Below are 16387 nucleotides of genomic sequence, written 5' to 3' on the forward strand. Positions count from 1 at the left end.
CGTGTCGTAAAAAGTTACCTGTATCTCTCATTATTAGGATTATTTCAAATAAAATTAATGGCCTTCGGCCCGGTGAAGTCAACATCCGATTTTACCTCCGCCGGAGTTCCGGTGGCACGAGCCTCGAAAGAGCGAAAAGGCCAGGCCGGCGAGGCGAGAAGAGAGAGAAAGAGAGAGAGAACACTGGCGGTGTTGAGGGTGACAGAGTGGGGAGGTCGAATGCGCGTATCATATTACGTCAGGTCAGGGGGTGAGAGAGAGAGAGTGTGTGTGAGAGTGAGAAAAAGTGAGTGAGTGAGAGAACGAGGTGGAGAGGCACCAGCACCAGGCGTCTCTTTGACATCTGCGCATTTCTCGCGTTCGCTCAGGGGAAAACTCCAAAACAAGCAACATGGCGGACCCGAGCAACGAGCCTGCATCGTCGAGCGGCGTCTCGGAGCAGGTCGCCGCGACGACGGCGGCCACCGCCCACGCGACGCCGATACGCGAGGACCTCGAGAAACCCGAGGACTTTCCCGAGCCGGACAAGAAGCGACGTAGGACGGTGCGTGCCGAAAATGACGCCGCGAAAACCGAACAAAAGTTGGAGCACCGTCTGGGCGGTATCCTCTGCTGCGCAGTTTGTCTCGATTTGCCACGAGCGGCTGTCTATCAGGTAAGTCGCCTCTCTCCCATGTACCCATCTCCCTTTCCCGGGATCAGCGTATCCCGCTAACGACATACTCGTCGTCGTCGTCGTCGTTTTCGGAAAAGATTCTCCTCGCGATGTGAGTCCGAATCGACGTGGCCTCTGTATATCGAGGCGCGGCGTTCTTACGCTCATAATTGTGACGTATCCCCCTCCCCTTTCCCGTCCCTTCCCCTCTCTTCGACGACCTCGTCGATCGACCAGTTTACTAGCAGAAATTCGGTCGATTTTTCAGATAGTATAACAATAGTATAACATAATAATCCTAGCCGTGCCATTCATTGGTGTGCATCGTATGTAAGCTTCATTCTTGATGGATTTACGTGTTTTGTTTGTCTTGCCGGAAGACATTCCTCAAGGGTATAAAAAAGAAAACGCGTAGATTTTCGATAGAGATCTCACTCGGCAGCGCGTCGTCCTCTGGAAACGAATTTCATCGTGTTGTTATTATTTTATTATTTACATACAGACTATCTTCTCTTCCCATGCTTTATTCTTTTAAAATATTTTTTCCTCTCTTTCTCTCTCTCTCCGTTTCCATCTTTTTATTTTTCTTTTCTTTTCCTGCTATGACAAGGTTGCAGAGACTTAGATCTAGATGTGGAATATTGTTAAATTATTTTTATCAAACAATTGCATTTGTTTTTTATTTTGTTATAATAATTCAAATATGGATTATCATGTAAAATAGATCTTGGTATCTTGAGAGCTGGATTTCTTCATGTTTTCTAACTCTCTACTCTTAATATTGATAATATTAAAATAAACACAAAATAATTCTTACATATGATATAGTATAGTCCCCTGCATTCTCTATAAACTGAGCTTTATACACAGGTCGAATAATGAGTTTGTCTATTGAGACAAGAGTTTGTCTACGAGACATGTTAATTTCTACAGGTAGGTATTATATTTTTTCTTTTTACATGAAAAAAAGATGAAATATATGTCTTTTCTTATATATACACATAAAGAAAGAGTTCTTTTCTGACTTGTATATATGTATATATATATGAAAGAAGTTCCCTTTTCAAAACATATATTTATAAATTTATTTAATATAATCAACTTTAGCATATATGTGTACACATAATTTTATATATATATATATATATATTGAGAAGTTTACTAATACTATATGGATTTATTTAAAAGAATATACCTTTCTGTGTTGTAACAGAAAAAGTTACATGTACAGAATTTTTTTTACATGCGCATCTATTCTTTCAGTTGTATCGACATCTTCTTAAAATAAAGTGTGCTTTTATATAAAATGCAGTGCGCATATATAATTTCAATTACTGGAAATAAAAACAATTAAAATTCTCAAATAGTTACATCAGATAGAATGTACAGCAGCATTCACAACTTGTTGAACTTGTGTATGCATGTAGTTATGAATTCATTTAGAAAATTGAATAACAAACAATATGATATTTGTTTGTCAGTGAACTGTTTGTAGATATTCCTCAAATTCATATCAAAGCGCTGTTAATTTCATCTTCAATACTTATTGAATATTATTGAACGTGAAAAATTGATAAAAGAGAGAATATATAATTATTGACTAACTATTTGTATCATAGGACGAGAATTGTATTACCTATCTTGGTATCCCTAATGTTAGATATATATGTATAAAGTCCTTTATGTGCAAGATGCACATATAGATACTTTCATTTGTGAACTTATCCATTGTATTCTTTTAGTTGTAAACTTTTATAAACATCCTGCATACTGCCCTCTTTTTTTCTTTTTATGTAGGACGCAAAGAATAATGTTTGTTTCTATGATTCGTCGTGAATAGCGCGGGATTTGATACTTCGTATTAGTTTATTTTAGTGTCACTATTAAATCGGTTATAGATAAATAGTGACGTAATTAAGATTTTAGATCTCTGTGTGTAGTTGTGCTTAGTATATAATATAATGATATTTGGAAACTTATGAAACACACTATGTTTATTATAAGAGATTTATCGAGAGACAGGAATATATATTATTCAGAGCACACAATATAAGGGATATATAAAGATCTGTGCTGTTAGATTAATGCGAGACTGATGTCCATAGTCAGCAGCGAGAGAGTGAGAGTGAGGGAGAGAAAGCGAATACAGAAAGAAAAAGATTTGTACAAACTGTATAGTGCGAAACAAAATAAATACTCTTAAAGGTTATTAGTTAGTTATTTCGCATAAAACACCCCTTGTCACTTGTCCTATGTGTCATCATCCTCGTATCTTCCTTTTTATCATTAATATATTGGCACTGTTGAAAAAAAATAATTCTTTAGAGGGTATTTATGTTAATTTTTAGACAGACATATATATATCTGAATAAATACATTGTGTGATTAATAAATATTCATACGATTTTGTGTTTCAGGTTTAAACATCAAAATGATGGTAATATACATGGCATTAATTTTTTTGTTCTATTTGGATATATTGTATTCTGGGGTTTCTGTAGTGTGTATACATAAGTAAGAATACGAAACAAATTGAATACTATGCGTAACATAATGAAAAAAAAAACTTGACTTATTGTTGCAATATATTATTAAAATAATAGTATAGGTTTGGTTTTTTCATACAAAAAGAGTCGATGAAACTTATATAATTTAGAGAGTTTACATTTTAAGAGAGCATACATTTTAAATAATATACTTATAAACATATAATGTTTGTCATATAAAAGCTAGATTTTTAAAAATCTAGTTTTTTACATAAAAGATATGTAACTATATAAATAAGGACGTTAATAATACATACTGCAATGATGTTCACAGTGTGCTAATGGACACTTGATGTGTGCTGGTTGCTTCACTCATGTCCTCGCAGATGCCAGGCTGCGGGATGAAATGGCAACATGTCCCAACTGCAGAATCGAAATCAGCAAGACCAGCGCGTCTCGAAATCTGGCAGTTGAAAAAGCCGTGTCTGAGTTACCCGCGGAGTGTCAATATTGCGCGAAGGAGTTTCCGCGAAATTCCTTGGAACATCATGAAGAGGCTACGTGCGAGGAAAGGTAAATTTGTAGAAAAAAATTTACGTAAAGAAGTTATATGGGATTCTTTTATCTTGATACATATTTCTAATCTTATAACTGATCTTTACAGTATATAGTTACAGAGGGATATATGGACTGCAAATACATACGTAGTATATAGTTTAGAAAAGGCAATTATTTGTGTGCGCAAACATGATCTTCCCAAGAATTTTCCTAAAATTAATATATTATTTATCCGAGATTAGAATCACATGTAAAATATATAACTCGTCCACATCTTTCCTAAAAGTCCATGTTGCAAAGCTTTCCCATAATCTGCTATGTTTATTCGTTTGTCTTTTTGATCAAATAACATATTTACGAATATTTGTATTAATATCTAATTACTTATACAGGATATCTAGTTGCAAATATAGTAGAATCGGCTGTCCATGGCGGGGTCCGAATCACGAGATCCCGGAACACGAGGCTCACTGCGTTCATCCTCATCGTACAGGTGCGGATGTGATGGAGGCTCTACGCGAAATCGATGCCCGCACCTTGGAAGAACGTAGGCTCTATGACAATGTCTTTGATCTTTTGTCCTACGAGAAAATCACGTTTAACGGTCTGTATCAGTTGCTAAATTATTATAACAATTATACACAGATATATACATGTATATAAAAATAATTTTTATAGAAGATTATGTTATACTGAATACATATGTCGTTTTTTTCTCGATCTTTTTTATTTTCATAGCAGTAATAGATTTGTAAATAATTTCATCACAGTAATAGATTTGTAACTGATTGAATCACAATGATCTTAGTATTTTTCTTTTCCTTTTTCTGTAGCTGTGGATAATGATCAAAAAATTCATCAATTTATTCTAAAATTTTATCGTTTATAGACTTACAGATGAAGCCATATCGTACCGATGAATTTGTCCATAAACTATTTTATGAAACCTCACGATTCGGTGCTTTCAATAATCAATGGGTAGTGAAAGCAAAGATCAATAGTAGTCAACGCGATCCTACTCAAAGTTCAGAGCGAGACATGACTTATCAAGTATGAAAAAAATTTCTCAGACGAAATTATAAATTAATAGATTGCAATACGAAATATATATATGAATTAAAATGTAAATGTGTCAAAAAAATTATTACAATATCATTGAATATTATAAACTTATTTGATATGCAATGTATATCTAAGTATAAAAATATATTTCGTAGCTGATACTAAAGACAAAGACCACTTATCCGCTACCGGTTTATTACTTGATCTTGAAAGGCCCATTTGGCGATATGAAAGTGCATCCGAGAATTCATAGATTTGAGTTCACCGAGCAGGAAAACGAAAGTCCGTATTTTACATTACCATTACCGGACACAGCAGAGTGCAATAGACTTCTCGCTGCTAAGGCCATCAGTTTTAGGTAAATGATTGATCCTAAAACACGGTAGAGTTATATCGCAGTTACTTTATTACAATATAATACAATAAGTGTATTTTTATATGTACAATATGTAATCTCTCGTTTGCAGATTAATAATGTTCCTGGCGTCTAAGTAGCTTATAAGGATAATATCTATTGTCAAGATTTTGTCACAAATGGAACCGATCGACGCGATCTTCTGGATGTAATAATAAATAAGAATAATAGAGATCACAGAGATTTATAATCATTTATAGTAGCGCTAATCATGATAATAATTAGCAAAAGAAATTGAAGATGCTTTTATCACTGGAATGTTTCAAAGTAATATGTTGAGATAAAGTTAAATTATATATAAAATTAATATAATAAACAGTATATATATATATATATATATATATATATATATATATATATATATATATAATACTGTACAACTATACACACAATATACAAAAAACACAGATATCGTTTGAAAAATTAATTTAGTTAAATTTTCTTTTTTTTTACATTTCTTTCGCATTAAATTTTTATATTTAAAGAAGAAAGAACTAAAGACTAGAGAGTATCTATATGTAGATTATTGTTAGACAATAAGCAGACTTAATTTTATGTACCAATTGTGCAATGTACTTGTATTTCAAGATGAAGCTAAATGAACAGTATCACACTTAGATAATACTAATTTAATACACATACCTGTCCACGAGAAGTCTCTCGTGTTTCTTTTATTTAAATAAATAAGACGCTATTGATGTAAAATTTCGAATAAAGGTTTGGAATTGTAATAAGCCTAAAAACTGCTTTATTACAATATTAAATCCAATTCACATTGAGATATAGCGTTAAGCCATTTTTATACATATCGAAGAAAACAGTGCTAAAGCGCATATAACTTCTACTGTAACTTCTATTCTCTTTGAAATTTTTGTGGACATTTTCATACCTTAAGTAACGCGTGATACGTTTGAATGTTTTCAGGTTGCAACCTCTTTGTAGGACTATGAAGATGAATATTGATCAATTACAATTCTGTCAAGTTGATGAACGTGTTGTTGCTCGCTTTCGGACCATTCGTGTTATTCGGTGGAAAAATTAATGGATTCAGATTATTCTCGGGTTGAGTACTGCTTAGCCTACGGTATTTTGGTACGGCCAACCTGGAATTGGGCTCGGAGCAACCTGTCAACCAGTAGGAGATCACTCTACCCTTTCCCTTTAATTCCACCTCTCCTCTGAGCTCGAGGTCAAATGTCTTGAACTTGTCCAAGATATTTTTCGTCGCTTCAGAAACATGTATCCTCAAAGCTGTAAGATATAAATTAGTTTTAAGTTTATTTAAATATTATATAAAATTTTTTTTTGTTTAGATTACTTTCAATTTTCAAAATTCTAAAATTTTGCAAACATTTCTATTATTATTATTATTATTATTACTAATACAGTTTTTATAATTTTATCTTACGAAGTCCAGAAGATTCCATTCGAGATGCCGTATTTACGGTGTCACCAAAGAGGCAATAATGCGGCATCCTTTGACCCACCACCCCGGCACAAACTGGACCGCTGTGAACACCGATCCGCACACTTAATTGAGTGTTTTGTTTGTGCATTATAGTAAATGATTTCACGGCGTCTAATATAGCCAGAGCCATCAGTCCAATTTCTCTCGCGTGTTCGTCGCCATTCCTTTCCGGAAGACCGGACGCGACCATGTACGCATCTCCTATAGTTTCCACCTACGAATCGTATCATCTTCATTTCTAGATTTTCTTAAATTTACATTCTCAAGAATTTATTATTTTTGAAGGTTTGAAATATAAATACTTGAAAGTAATTTTCTTTCGAAAAAAATTTTAGAGTTTTTAAAAGAAAGAATTTACATGACTTCATCAACCTTGTAAACATCGTAGAATCCAATAATATTGTCGAAGGTGCTGTATAAGTCATTTAGAAAGTCCACGACCTCCATGGGCATGCTCTGCGCACACAACGCTGTGAAACCGACGATATCGCTAAAATAGATGGTGACGCACTCAAATTGCTCCGGTTGGACTATTTCCCCGGCCATCAGCTGATCAGCGACTTGTCTTTAAAATTTTGCTCCATTACAATTGAGCAAAAGCTATCGCAAATTCTTTGGAAGAAGATGATAAGAGTATTCCGCTACCTTGGAAGCACTTGGTATAGCAGCTCCTCGCTACGACGCTTCTCCAAACTTAACTGCTCGGTTTTCTCTTCAACGAGAGCTTCCAAATTATTGGCATATTGTTCCATCCGTCGTAGCAGATCGTCCATTAAATTCTCGCAATATCCCCTGAAATATGGACATGCGGTCTCTGTGACGTTTACAGCAGTTTCAATTGTATAGTTTTATGAAAGTTGAGTTTTGCAAATCAAAATGTACTTCATGATTCCTCGTATCGTGCCGCGAATGGTGTGGAAGCTAGGTCGTTCGTCGGGGACTTCATGCCAGCATCTTTCCATCAGCGATAGTATGTCCGGCGGACAGTCCTTTGGAGCAACTTCTGGCCTCAATGGAGGATTCTCTGATGCAGATACCCTGCTCACGATCTTCGAAATAAGAGATAATGAGAAAATAAAATCAAGCCTAGAAGGACAATAACGAGCCATACCTCTTGTGCCGTCATAAACGTTCTGGCTACCTCGTAAGGACCGCCACGAACCACTATCTCCTCCAAGATAATCGCGAAGCTGTAAACGTCGCCCTTCTGCGTCGCGGCGCTCCCTGGAGTTATCGTTAATGGCAGCAATTCCGGAGCGATCCAAAGTAATTCTGCAAATAAAACAACGACACGTTTCTCCTTGCTATAAAAAATTTTATTTACGTCATATTTTTATTCCAGGCATCACTTACTAGTGTAATAAGTCTCGTCCATAATCAAATCGGAGGGCGTGGTGAGAGTTTTAAGCCCGAAATCTGAGATTTTCAGTACGAAACGACCGTCAATCAGACAATTGCATGATCGTAATTTCCCGTGAGCGGAAACTTCGCTAGCATGAAGATAGGACATTCCCTGTAAAAAGGGAATTTTTTAAAATCCTTTTTGTAAATCCTTTTTTGTATGTCTTAATCAATTAGATTCGGATAATTATATAAATTTATAAAAATAATAGATTGTTAAGCATAGTATTAAAATATATGAGGAATTTAATGAGAAACACACGATCTCTGCACCTGCCTCTACCTTGACGATATCGTGGATCAAGGACATTCGAAAATTCCAATCCAATTTAATCGCCTCGTTTTCCAAAACATCCTTCAACGATCCTCGAGGGCAATATTCCGTGAGAATCAAAACAGTCGGTGATGGCGAGCAGAGACAAGCTCCGATAAATCTGACAAATAATTTTAATTAAGGTGTATGGTAAATAAACAGATTTAGAATTGTATTATCGATATAATGTTGTTCTCACGAAAGAATCTCGCACATAATTATTTGTGTTTTATTTAAGAAATAAGATATAAAAAAAAAAAAATTTATAAACAAGTGTTTATACGACCAAACTGGCAATTTATTGTTTGATTATTATATCACGACGTTTCGACCATATGGTTTTGGTCCTTATCAAGTGAAAGTTATAATTAAAGTAGAAGAAAATCGAAATGTCAACTGACATTGTGTCAACCACTATGTTTGGAATACTGAGATCAACAGTTGATCTCAGTATTCCAAACATAGTGGTTGACACAATGTCAGTTTGACATTTCGATCTTTCTCTTTCTACTTTTTAATTATAACTTTCACTTGATAAGGACCAAAACCATATGGTCGAAACGTCGTGATATAATAATCAAACAATAAATTGCCAGTTTGGTCGTATAAACACTTGTTTATTAATTTATTTACTGGCGACATTTTTAAAATTAAACATAATAAAAAAAAATTTGTATATCGTTAAGAGATATAAATACCTCACAGTATTTTCCGATGTGACATCTCTGACCTGTTTAATTTCCCAGAGTAATTTTTTCGTAACATCGACCACCTTCTTCTTTGTGATCTTCTTGATGGCCACCCTCTCGCCCTTATATATTCCAATAGTGGTGAAAACTCTCGCGGGCGGCAAAGATTCGCAACTGATCAGCGATCCGCGACGTATTTTTTGTTCCAATCCAAAATTCTACAAATTTAATTGTAAGTCTATTGTTGGACACGTTTTATCTACACATTTATAATTTATTTACTTACATTTGCATCGGACATTGCTTGGTGCAGATTTATTTTTGACGAAAATTGTTTCCCAACTTCGAGAAGTAATTCCTCAGGTCTTACACGCCAAGACATGTTATTTAAATCGGCGGACAATCGCAAATGCCTAAGAAAAGAATCTTGTCTTTTATTTCAATTAATATTTTTATAATTTTTTCCATATATATTTAAATAAATATTTAATATTAATAATCTCTATTTATATATTGTTATTTCTCGAAAAAAGGGTTCGAGTTTTCAATACGGATGCATATTATTTTATTTTTATTAATTTTATTTTCCAGATACATTTGTGCTAAATTTATATCGAGTTTAGAATATAGAAAACTACATGTTGCGTCTACCTGTATAAAAGACATGCGGCTGTGATTGCAACGAGTAGAAATACGGCGAGCGCTATGCTTGTATAAGCTACAAAAGTATAAGCTTCTGTTCTCGATGTGCAAGTCGGATCATTTCCTAAAAAGCCGCACTCTGGAATATCTGGCGGAGGTCCTTCTCTTCCTCCCGGCCAATGGATTTTCTTACCAGACATAGAATTATATTCTCGATTTAATCCTGAATAATGAGCGACTACTTCAAACCTGTAAGATTTATGTCAATTTTTTTTCTTAACTTTCTTTCTCTGATAATTTACATAATATTTTATTAAAACATTATGTTATATGATAGTGTACTTTAAATTGGCTTTTAATTGGTCTGTTTTATATTGACGATTTTATATTGAAGAGCCTTTTTACAAAAAGGCTCTTCTTTCTTAATATATAAAAATTTCTCAATATCTTTATTTAATTTCAAACAAAAAATCTTAAAGTATTAAATGCTTCAATTATAAATTTGCAATTTGCGACATATATCCTTGTTTATGCGATGATAAAGCCGCGCCAAGAGGATTGTCTGAATTTTCAATGACCTTCCGGTAATGGGATCTAAATCAAGGATGCTGTAATCCGCATCACGATCCCCATTGTCGTCTATCCTGACATGGCCCGTAATACCAATGAAGTCTCGATCCCACATTCTCCTTGTTATAGATATGCCATCCCTGATATCGCCACCCTCGGCCAAGGTCTCATTCAGTGCAATTCCTAACAAGTAAACACCATCGTAAAAAGCCCCGACGAAGAAATTCACCTGCGGGAAAAACGGTAAATTTATTTCGCATCACATATATTTCAGATTCTTATTTAAAAGAAAATCACAATTTTTAGATCTATCATGATTTACTAATGGACGTGACCGGATTCAACTATAAATATTATTACAATTGACTCACTTCTTCGCCTTCCGAAAATGTGTAATTGTAATCCGACTGCGCGCGTTGCCTTACATTATCGGCGAATCCCTGAAATCGCGGACTAGTCGGCTGAAGAAGAGAGACCCTCAGTAGAGCTTCATAAGCCTTTCTGGCAGCGGCGTCGTCCTCGTCTCCAACCTCCCAGTCGTGATCGCCCCAGTAAGAGCCCTTAAAATTATTTGTTACTTTAATATCAATAACAAAGTGTTTACCGTCACGATTATATTGGAGTGACAATTTTTTCTTATCTTATTTCGTTCTATAATGCCTTACATGAAATATCTCGACATCAAGAAAAGCCCACTCCCCTCGTGTCATTTCCAACTCGTGGGCGGCCAGCATAAATTTCCTGACCAGTGTTCCGCGGACGCTGAGTATCACAACTAGAAAATTGTCATTAATATTAAACGTTTCTTGCGATAACTTTTATTTCATAGAGAAACATAGAATATCTTAAAACTTACTTTGATTTTATAACGAGATTTATATTCATTTATTTACAATTATATTTATAATTATACTTTGAAATGTCAGAGAAGATTATAAATTCTAGCTTGCAAGACATCCTGTAAATGTAAGACAACCGGGATTGCACTCACTTCTGGCGTACATGCTTGCATCGCGAAGGTAAAGATGATACGACTCATCCTCGGAATTTCCGTCCAAATCCCTCACAAACTTCAAGAGTCCCTCTTTACGTAGACCGTACTCCAAATTCTTTCCTACTGTCAACGAGAACAAGTCCGATCTGTCCAATATCAACGCGACATGAGACCATCCGAACTCTTTGAACACGCTAGAGAAGACGAGCCGCAATCGACACTGGCAGTACGACATTCTCGTTAAAGTGGGATACTTGCTTTTGTCTTTGAAAATTCCCTTCAAGAAAAAGGTGAGAAATATATTATAGGAAATGAAATATGTTTGTTTGTGAAAAAGTCACAAAGATAAGTCTAATATCTAAATTGTAAGCTATTCTTCGTCAAAATAAAATATGTCAAAGACTCATGTCAATATAATTTATGATAATACGTTACATATGTATAAATGGATTATAATAGTAATTATCACGAGAGAAAAATGTGGTACACGAAGAGAACACGTCGTTGTCATAATTCCGAGCTTAACGAGTTTTCACGGGAAGGGGTAACATTATATACGAGTGTGTTTATTTCTTTCAAGCGAAAGAGTAATAATTTCTTAGACTATATCCTTTGTTGTCGTAATTAGCGCATAGCTAGTGAAAATATTAAGAAGACGCCATGTTAAAAAGGGAAAGAGAGAGAGAGAGAGAGAGAGAAATTGTCGAATAATATACATCAACTATCATAAATGCTCAACATGCTGGCGATCTTACAAAAATTAGAAAAACAAAAAGATTCTATATAAGGCGATTCTCTCGCAGCTCCTTACCGACGTTTCATTCTTCCACCTGTGGATCCTTCCAAGGATACCAGATGTGACTGACAGTTCGCCTTCCGAGGGAGGCTTGGGATTCGCAAGAAAGCGATAATTACGTTTTAAATAATTTGATATTAACATCGACAACATGGCGATTTATTTCAATTTCAAAAGATATGGAGCAAAATTAAAACGGAATATTAAGATGAAAAGTTGCCAAATAAAATTAATTCAGAACTCGACGCTATAATAAAATTATAATCATACTGCGCAATAATATCCTTTAATAATGATTTTCAAAGGATCGCATTGCATTTTCCTTCACCGAGAGAAAAAGAGAGAGAAATTGATATTACATTAATGTACTGGGAATACAGGATGGGCCAAAACGTTCCGGCCAGACTTTGAGATTTATAGAAAATTTAATTTTGAATACACGAACCCATTGTCTATATATATTTTTTATATTAATATTAATAAAATTAATATTTATAAAGATAGAAGGCAGTTTCTAATGACTCATCCTGTATATATATATATATATATATATATATATATATATATATATATTCATAATGCAAATAAAAGTTTACGGAAAGTTAATCGTGCGAATCGAGCGCGACGAAATGTACATAGAGGCAATAATCAGATGCAATATTTATGTGCGTATAATTGCGAGAACCAATTCGACCTACTTGATCACCCATGCCCGTGATAATTGGAGTATTCCAATAAGCTGCGAGTCGTGCCACCGGTTCTAAGGCGAACGCACAAGCCGGCCCGATGAACGCTATTACATTGTCCCGGAAGTGCATGTCCGCGGCCAAACCGGGTGCAGTTGCTCCGCTACACGATGGATAACTGCAGAGAATTTCATTTTTTTTAATCGTATTTATTTTTTGAGTTTGCGACTTGCAAAAATCGAGTCTCAAAATTAGAAATTGCCAAAAATGCAAAATGTATTATACATATAATAACAAAGGGAGTGCCTATTCTATTGCAAAAACATGGAAAATCTAAAATTCTCGATGATCTCTATTTATATATTCAATGTCTTAACAAAATATTGAATAATTAAATATTGACACTATTGTATCGTGTACCAATAATAATTGCAATTATGAAAAAAGCGTTGCCACGTATTAATATGAAAATATATATTCATATTGTGTACATACGATTAATATCAATCTAATCTAAAAACAAACCCGAGCCGCATGATGGATTGTATGTATATCAAAGTGCAAACATATAACGCGATCAGATTACTGGGGGTGGACAGCGAGAAAACACGAAATGTATGATCTCCTCTCGTGTGCAGTTGCATGTGACGCACGTACATCGCGTCCTTGAGGAATTGCGAAATTTGCATGCGTTTTGTGGCAAATATCCCGCGCTTTACGAGCAATTAGCGACGAATAGCAACGATGATCATGCGGTGCATTCGGTGAGATGCGTAGAGATACGTTGCGCGGGCAACAGCTCGAAATGATGGCGTATTAATTGTACAGAGATGAATGGCCAATGATTGGATTTCCTGTCGGTCTGTCCTAATGAAAATGTCGAAAACATTATACGGTGCGTAGAGTTGCGTTTTACGGGGAAAAAAAGAAACATCGTTTTTTGCTGTGTTTTTTTCACAAATTATTTATTATTTTGTTTTTATAATTAATAATATTATTATTATTTTTCATAAATTATTTACTGACAGTACTTGTACTTATATACTGACAAGATTGTTTGAACCGCGATTTGTGATAAAAACAAGTATAATGTGCGACATTTTATGTTATATATTTTATATATTTAATCGTGTGATACAAAAATACAGAATGTTAAAATTATCGATAAATTATTAGAACTGACATTTTTTCATTGAGGATTATTTTTTTTTCAATTAAAAATTACTATCGTGCAAAATTAAATGAATCGTATGTATATTATTTTAATTTTGCTGCCATCATATCAAAATAACATAGCAATCCCCAACAGATGATATTACAATATGTAGCACGCATACACGTAGGCGTGGCAGTTACATATAGAATGTATGCATATGAATATTTCAGATATGTATATACGATGTATCATACACACACAATATGTATATATATATATATATATATATATATATATATATATATATATATATAATGAATGAGATTAATAGCGCGAGATATCATAATATCATAAATAATTTTTTTTACTTATTATTCGTCATTTTCCTTCCTCGCCAAATACCATACAATTTACAATTAAACGACGAGAGCATCTTTCCATGCAAACGCCTGTTCAATTGTATCAATGTAATGATGCAAAAGAGATGCACATAAGCAACAAAATAAAATGTTTCAAACAAGAAATTTATGGACATTGGAGGAAATATCACGATGCAAAAATCTATATTTAACAATATTTATCATGTATTATATATTCCAGTTATTTACATTTACTTTATATTCGATTAAACGTCGTTTCAATATTTCTATAACAAACGTTTCCGCCGGAGTCTTTAATCATTTTTTTCTCTTCCCAATAGTAAACAATCAAAAATAAAAAATTGCATACTTGAACCAAATGAAAATGACAGAAGCACGCATTACGAATCGCTGGTCCATTAAAAGGATGGACGTTTCGTGAGAGAAAATTACGGAAGAGCGAGCTCTTTTGTGCATTTTTTTAATTCGAATGCATGTTTTTTATTTTATTGTAACGATCAAACAACGCGATTGTTAAATTGCTTTCAGTGGCCAGATGTAGTATTAGTTTCCGTTGTTGTGGCTTTGCGATTGATTGATTGATATAGCGTATAAAATGATGAACGAGCCTTTTTTCTAGTTCACAACAGTAATATGAGTTACTTATATTAATATACCTTCCCTGTACTTTGCGCAGCTGCACATTGTGAACACTCAGGAAATCGTTCACTTCTGCCAAAGCCAGATCGACTGCTGGACCACATCGCTCAAGATCAAACGGGCTGTCGAGATGGGACGCCATAAGGACGCCCACATTGTATACCCGTAGAGAATTTCCGTAATCCACTGCGTGCAGTCAAGAAGGATCAAAGATGTGAGTCCTTCGTATGCGCACGTTGATGAATATTTGAATAGTTAATTAAAAAATAACATTGGCTCTGACTGAATTGAATTTCATAACAAACGCTTTACGCTTGTTATATATAATAAACATAAATATATTCATCTTCATATTTAAGAAATATTTTTACCTTCAAATTTCTTTAGTTTATCTTAAAAGAGCGTTAAAGTGTGAGTGAGAAATCTCTTAAATATACTTTTAAGAATAATAATCTGGAAAATAAGATATTGTAATATCTCGAAAGAATTTTATAAACAGACAGTGTAGTTGAATAAACTGTCGAATGATATAAGCTGAAAAGCGTGTAATTTAAGCTCGATTTTTTTTTGCGAATTTGAACGATGTCAGCGTGTTAATTTTGCGCGATTACATTTAAGCGAGCGAAAGATATGTCAGTGACGTATCGCTATTATTCGTTGAAAAAATCACATTCGTTTTATTCATACGCGATTACACAGGACATCGAAAGGGAAAGAGGATGTTGAATACTGAACTAGATGCCATGCATATCCAATGAGCTTATTCATCATTGAGATAGAAAAAAAATTCAAAAAAAGAAAATACATAAATCAATCAATATAAAGGTCGAACAAAATATGCTTGACAATCGCAACCGCAAATCATATCAAAATTGTTTTCGCTATCTATATTAAATATAGTGCGCTTTAATAAATATTTGATATAAAAAAGATCTTTTCAGGATATAGAATAAGGTACATTTTATTGAAATAATAGAAAATGGCAAATAATTGTTTATAGACTTAAAAACGTGCATCTCGAGTACATTAAAAAAAAAAATAATTTTCTTTAAAAGAATTATCCATTTCTCTTATATGCGCACCAATTATGTTATAATATATTAAAACGCTGTCTTCTAAAACAAAAAACAAAAAATGCTTAATAAAATACAAAATATATTTAAATAAAACATACACTTGGGATTCTTGATGTTAAATAAAATTAAGATTGCGGATTTTTCTGGGACACTCAGCGACAAGATGCGCATCCTGTCACGATATTTCGACGAAATATGTATCTCGCGAATGAACAAACATCTTACCACGCGACACACTCGCGAGCCACGACACTTGCGAAGCAACGACAATCGACAGTACGAGCAATCTCGTTTTCGCGAACATAATGGTCAGGGGGACCGGATCCTGTCGAACTTGGAGGGAAAAATCTACAGGTGGTAGAGACGGGTTAAAAAAGGAAAAGAAACGAGACGCACACACA

The 16387-nt window shown here is 34.3% G+C and overlaps 2 protein-coding genes and 2 long non-coding RNA genes across 6 annotated transcripts; 3 read left to right on the plus strand and 1 right to left on the minus strand.

Annotated features, from left to right (window-relative positions):
* Positions 1 to 164: 164 nt before the first annotated feature.
* LOC126850198 (cysteine and histidine-rich protein 1 homolog) lies at positions 165 to 6195 on the plus strand. 2 transcript variants are annotated; one of them, XR_007687513.1, is made up of 7 exons: positions 165 to 655; positions 3476 to 3714; positions 4092 to 4303; positions 4589 to 4749; positions 4917 to 5119; positions 5229 to 5443; positions 6101 to 6195. XR_007687513.1 is itself a non-coding variant. In XM_050592922.1 (6 exons), the coding sequence occupies exons 1-6, from the start codon at positions 392 to 394 to the stop codon at positions 5254 to 5256; spliced, it is 1107 nt and encodes a 368-aa protein (XP_050448879.1). In that variant the 5' UTR covers positions 165 to 391; the 3' UTR covers positions 5257 to 5919. The 2 variants fall into 2 exon arrangements, 1 of the variants encoding a protein (XP_050448879.1); XM_050592922.1 differs by lacking the exon at positions 6101 to 6195 and having other exon boundaries at positions 5229 to 5919.
* Positions 6144 to 16357, minus strand: LOC126850178 (atrial natriuretic peptide receptor 1). 2 transcript variants are annotated; one of them, XM_050592884.1, is made up of 19 exons: positions 16212 to 16357; positions 14928 to 15096; positions 12748 to 12913; positions 12065 to 12139; positions 11251 to 11530; positions 10925 to 11034; positions 10631 to 10819; positions 10268 to 10488; positions 9699 to 9938; positions 9334 to 9460; positions 9057 to 9265; positions 8329 to 8479; positions 7998 to 8157; positions 7756 to 7916; positions 7527 to 7693; positions 7290 to 7436; positions 7017 to 7209; positions 6585 to 6858; positions 6144 to 6427 (listed from the first exon to the last, which is right to left on the minus strand). In XM_050592884.1, exons 1-19 carry the CDS (start codon positions 16288 to 16290, stop codon positions 6144 to 6146), a joined length of 3402 nt encoding a protein of 1133 aa, XP_050448841.1. In that variant the 5' UTR covers positions 16291 to 16357. The 2 variants fall into 2 exon arrangements, with proteins under 2 accessions (XP_050448841.1, XP_050448840.1); XM_050592883.1 differs by lacking the exon at positions 16212 to 16357 and having other exon boundaries at positions 14928 to 15149.
* On the plus strand, positions 8430 to 9761 carry LOC126850215 (uncharacterized). The gene is made up of 3 exons (XR_007687521.1): positions 8430 to 8508; positions 9105 to 9279; positions 9639 to 9761. It is a non-coding gene; the product is annotated as an uncharacterized LOC126850215 (long non-coding RNA).
* LOC126850214 (uncharacterized) lies at positions 9823 to 11334 on the plus strand. Its single transcript, XR_007687520.1, has 4 exons — positions 9823 to 9940; positions 10389 to 10502; positions 10566 to 10810; positions 11205 to 11334. It is a non-coding gene; the product is annotated as an uncharacterized LOC126850214 (long non-coding RNA).
* Positions 16358 to 16387: the final 30 nt, after the last annotated feature.

Source organism: Cataglyphis hispanica, chromosome 6, assembly GCF_021464435.1.
Source record: "Cataglyphis hispanica isolate Lineage 1 chromosome 6, ULB_Chis1_1.0, whole genome shotgun sequence".
Classification (NCBI taxonomy): domain Eukaryota; kingdom Metazoa; phylum Arthropoda; class Insecta; order Hymenoptera; family Formicidae; genus Cataglyphis; species Cataglyphis hispanica.

What these genes read in the sequence shown, in the direction of transcription:
- LOC126850198 (XM_050592922.1), top strand. Translation starts at nt 392, where the DNA reads ATGGCGGACCCGAGCAACGAGCCTGCATCGTCGAGCGGCGTCTCGGAG. An exon ending in CACGAGCGGCTGTCTATCAG is followed by an intron (nt 656 to 3,475) that starts GTAAGTCGCCTC and finishes TGATGTTCACAG; the next exon opens with TGTGCTAATGGACACTTGAT. An exon ending in AGCGAGACATGACTTATCAA is followed by an intron (nt 4,750 to 4,916) that starts GTATGAAAAAAA and finishes TATATTTCGTAG; the next exon opens with CTGATACTAAAGACAAAGAC.
- LOC126850178 (XM_050592884.1), bottom strand. Translation starts at nt 16,290, where the DNA reads ATGTTCGCGAAAACGAGATTGCTCGTACTGTCGATTGTCGTTGCTTCG. An exon ending in CATTTTCGGAAGGCGAAGAA is followed by an intron (nt 10,489 to 10,630) that starts GTGAGTCAATTG and finishes TTTTTCCCGCAG; the next exon opens with GTGAATTTCTTCGTCGGGGC. An exon ending in AATGGAATCTTCTGGACTTC is followed by an intron (nt 6,428 to 6,584) that starts GTAAGATAAAAT and finishes TATATCTTACAG; the next exon opens with CTTTGAGGATACATGTTTCT.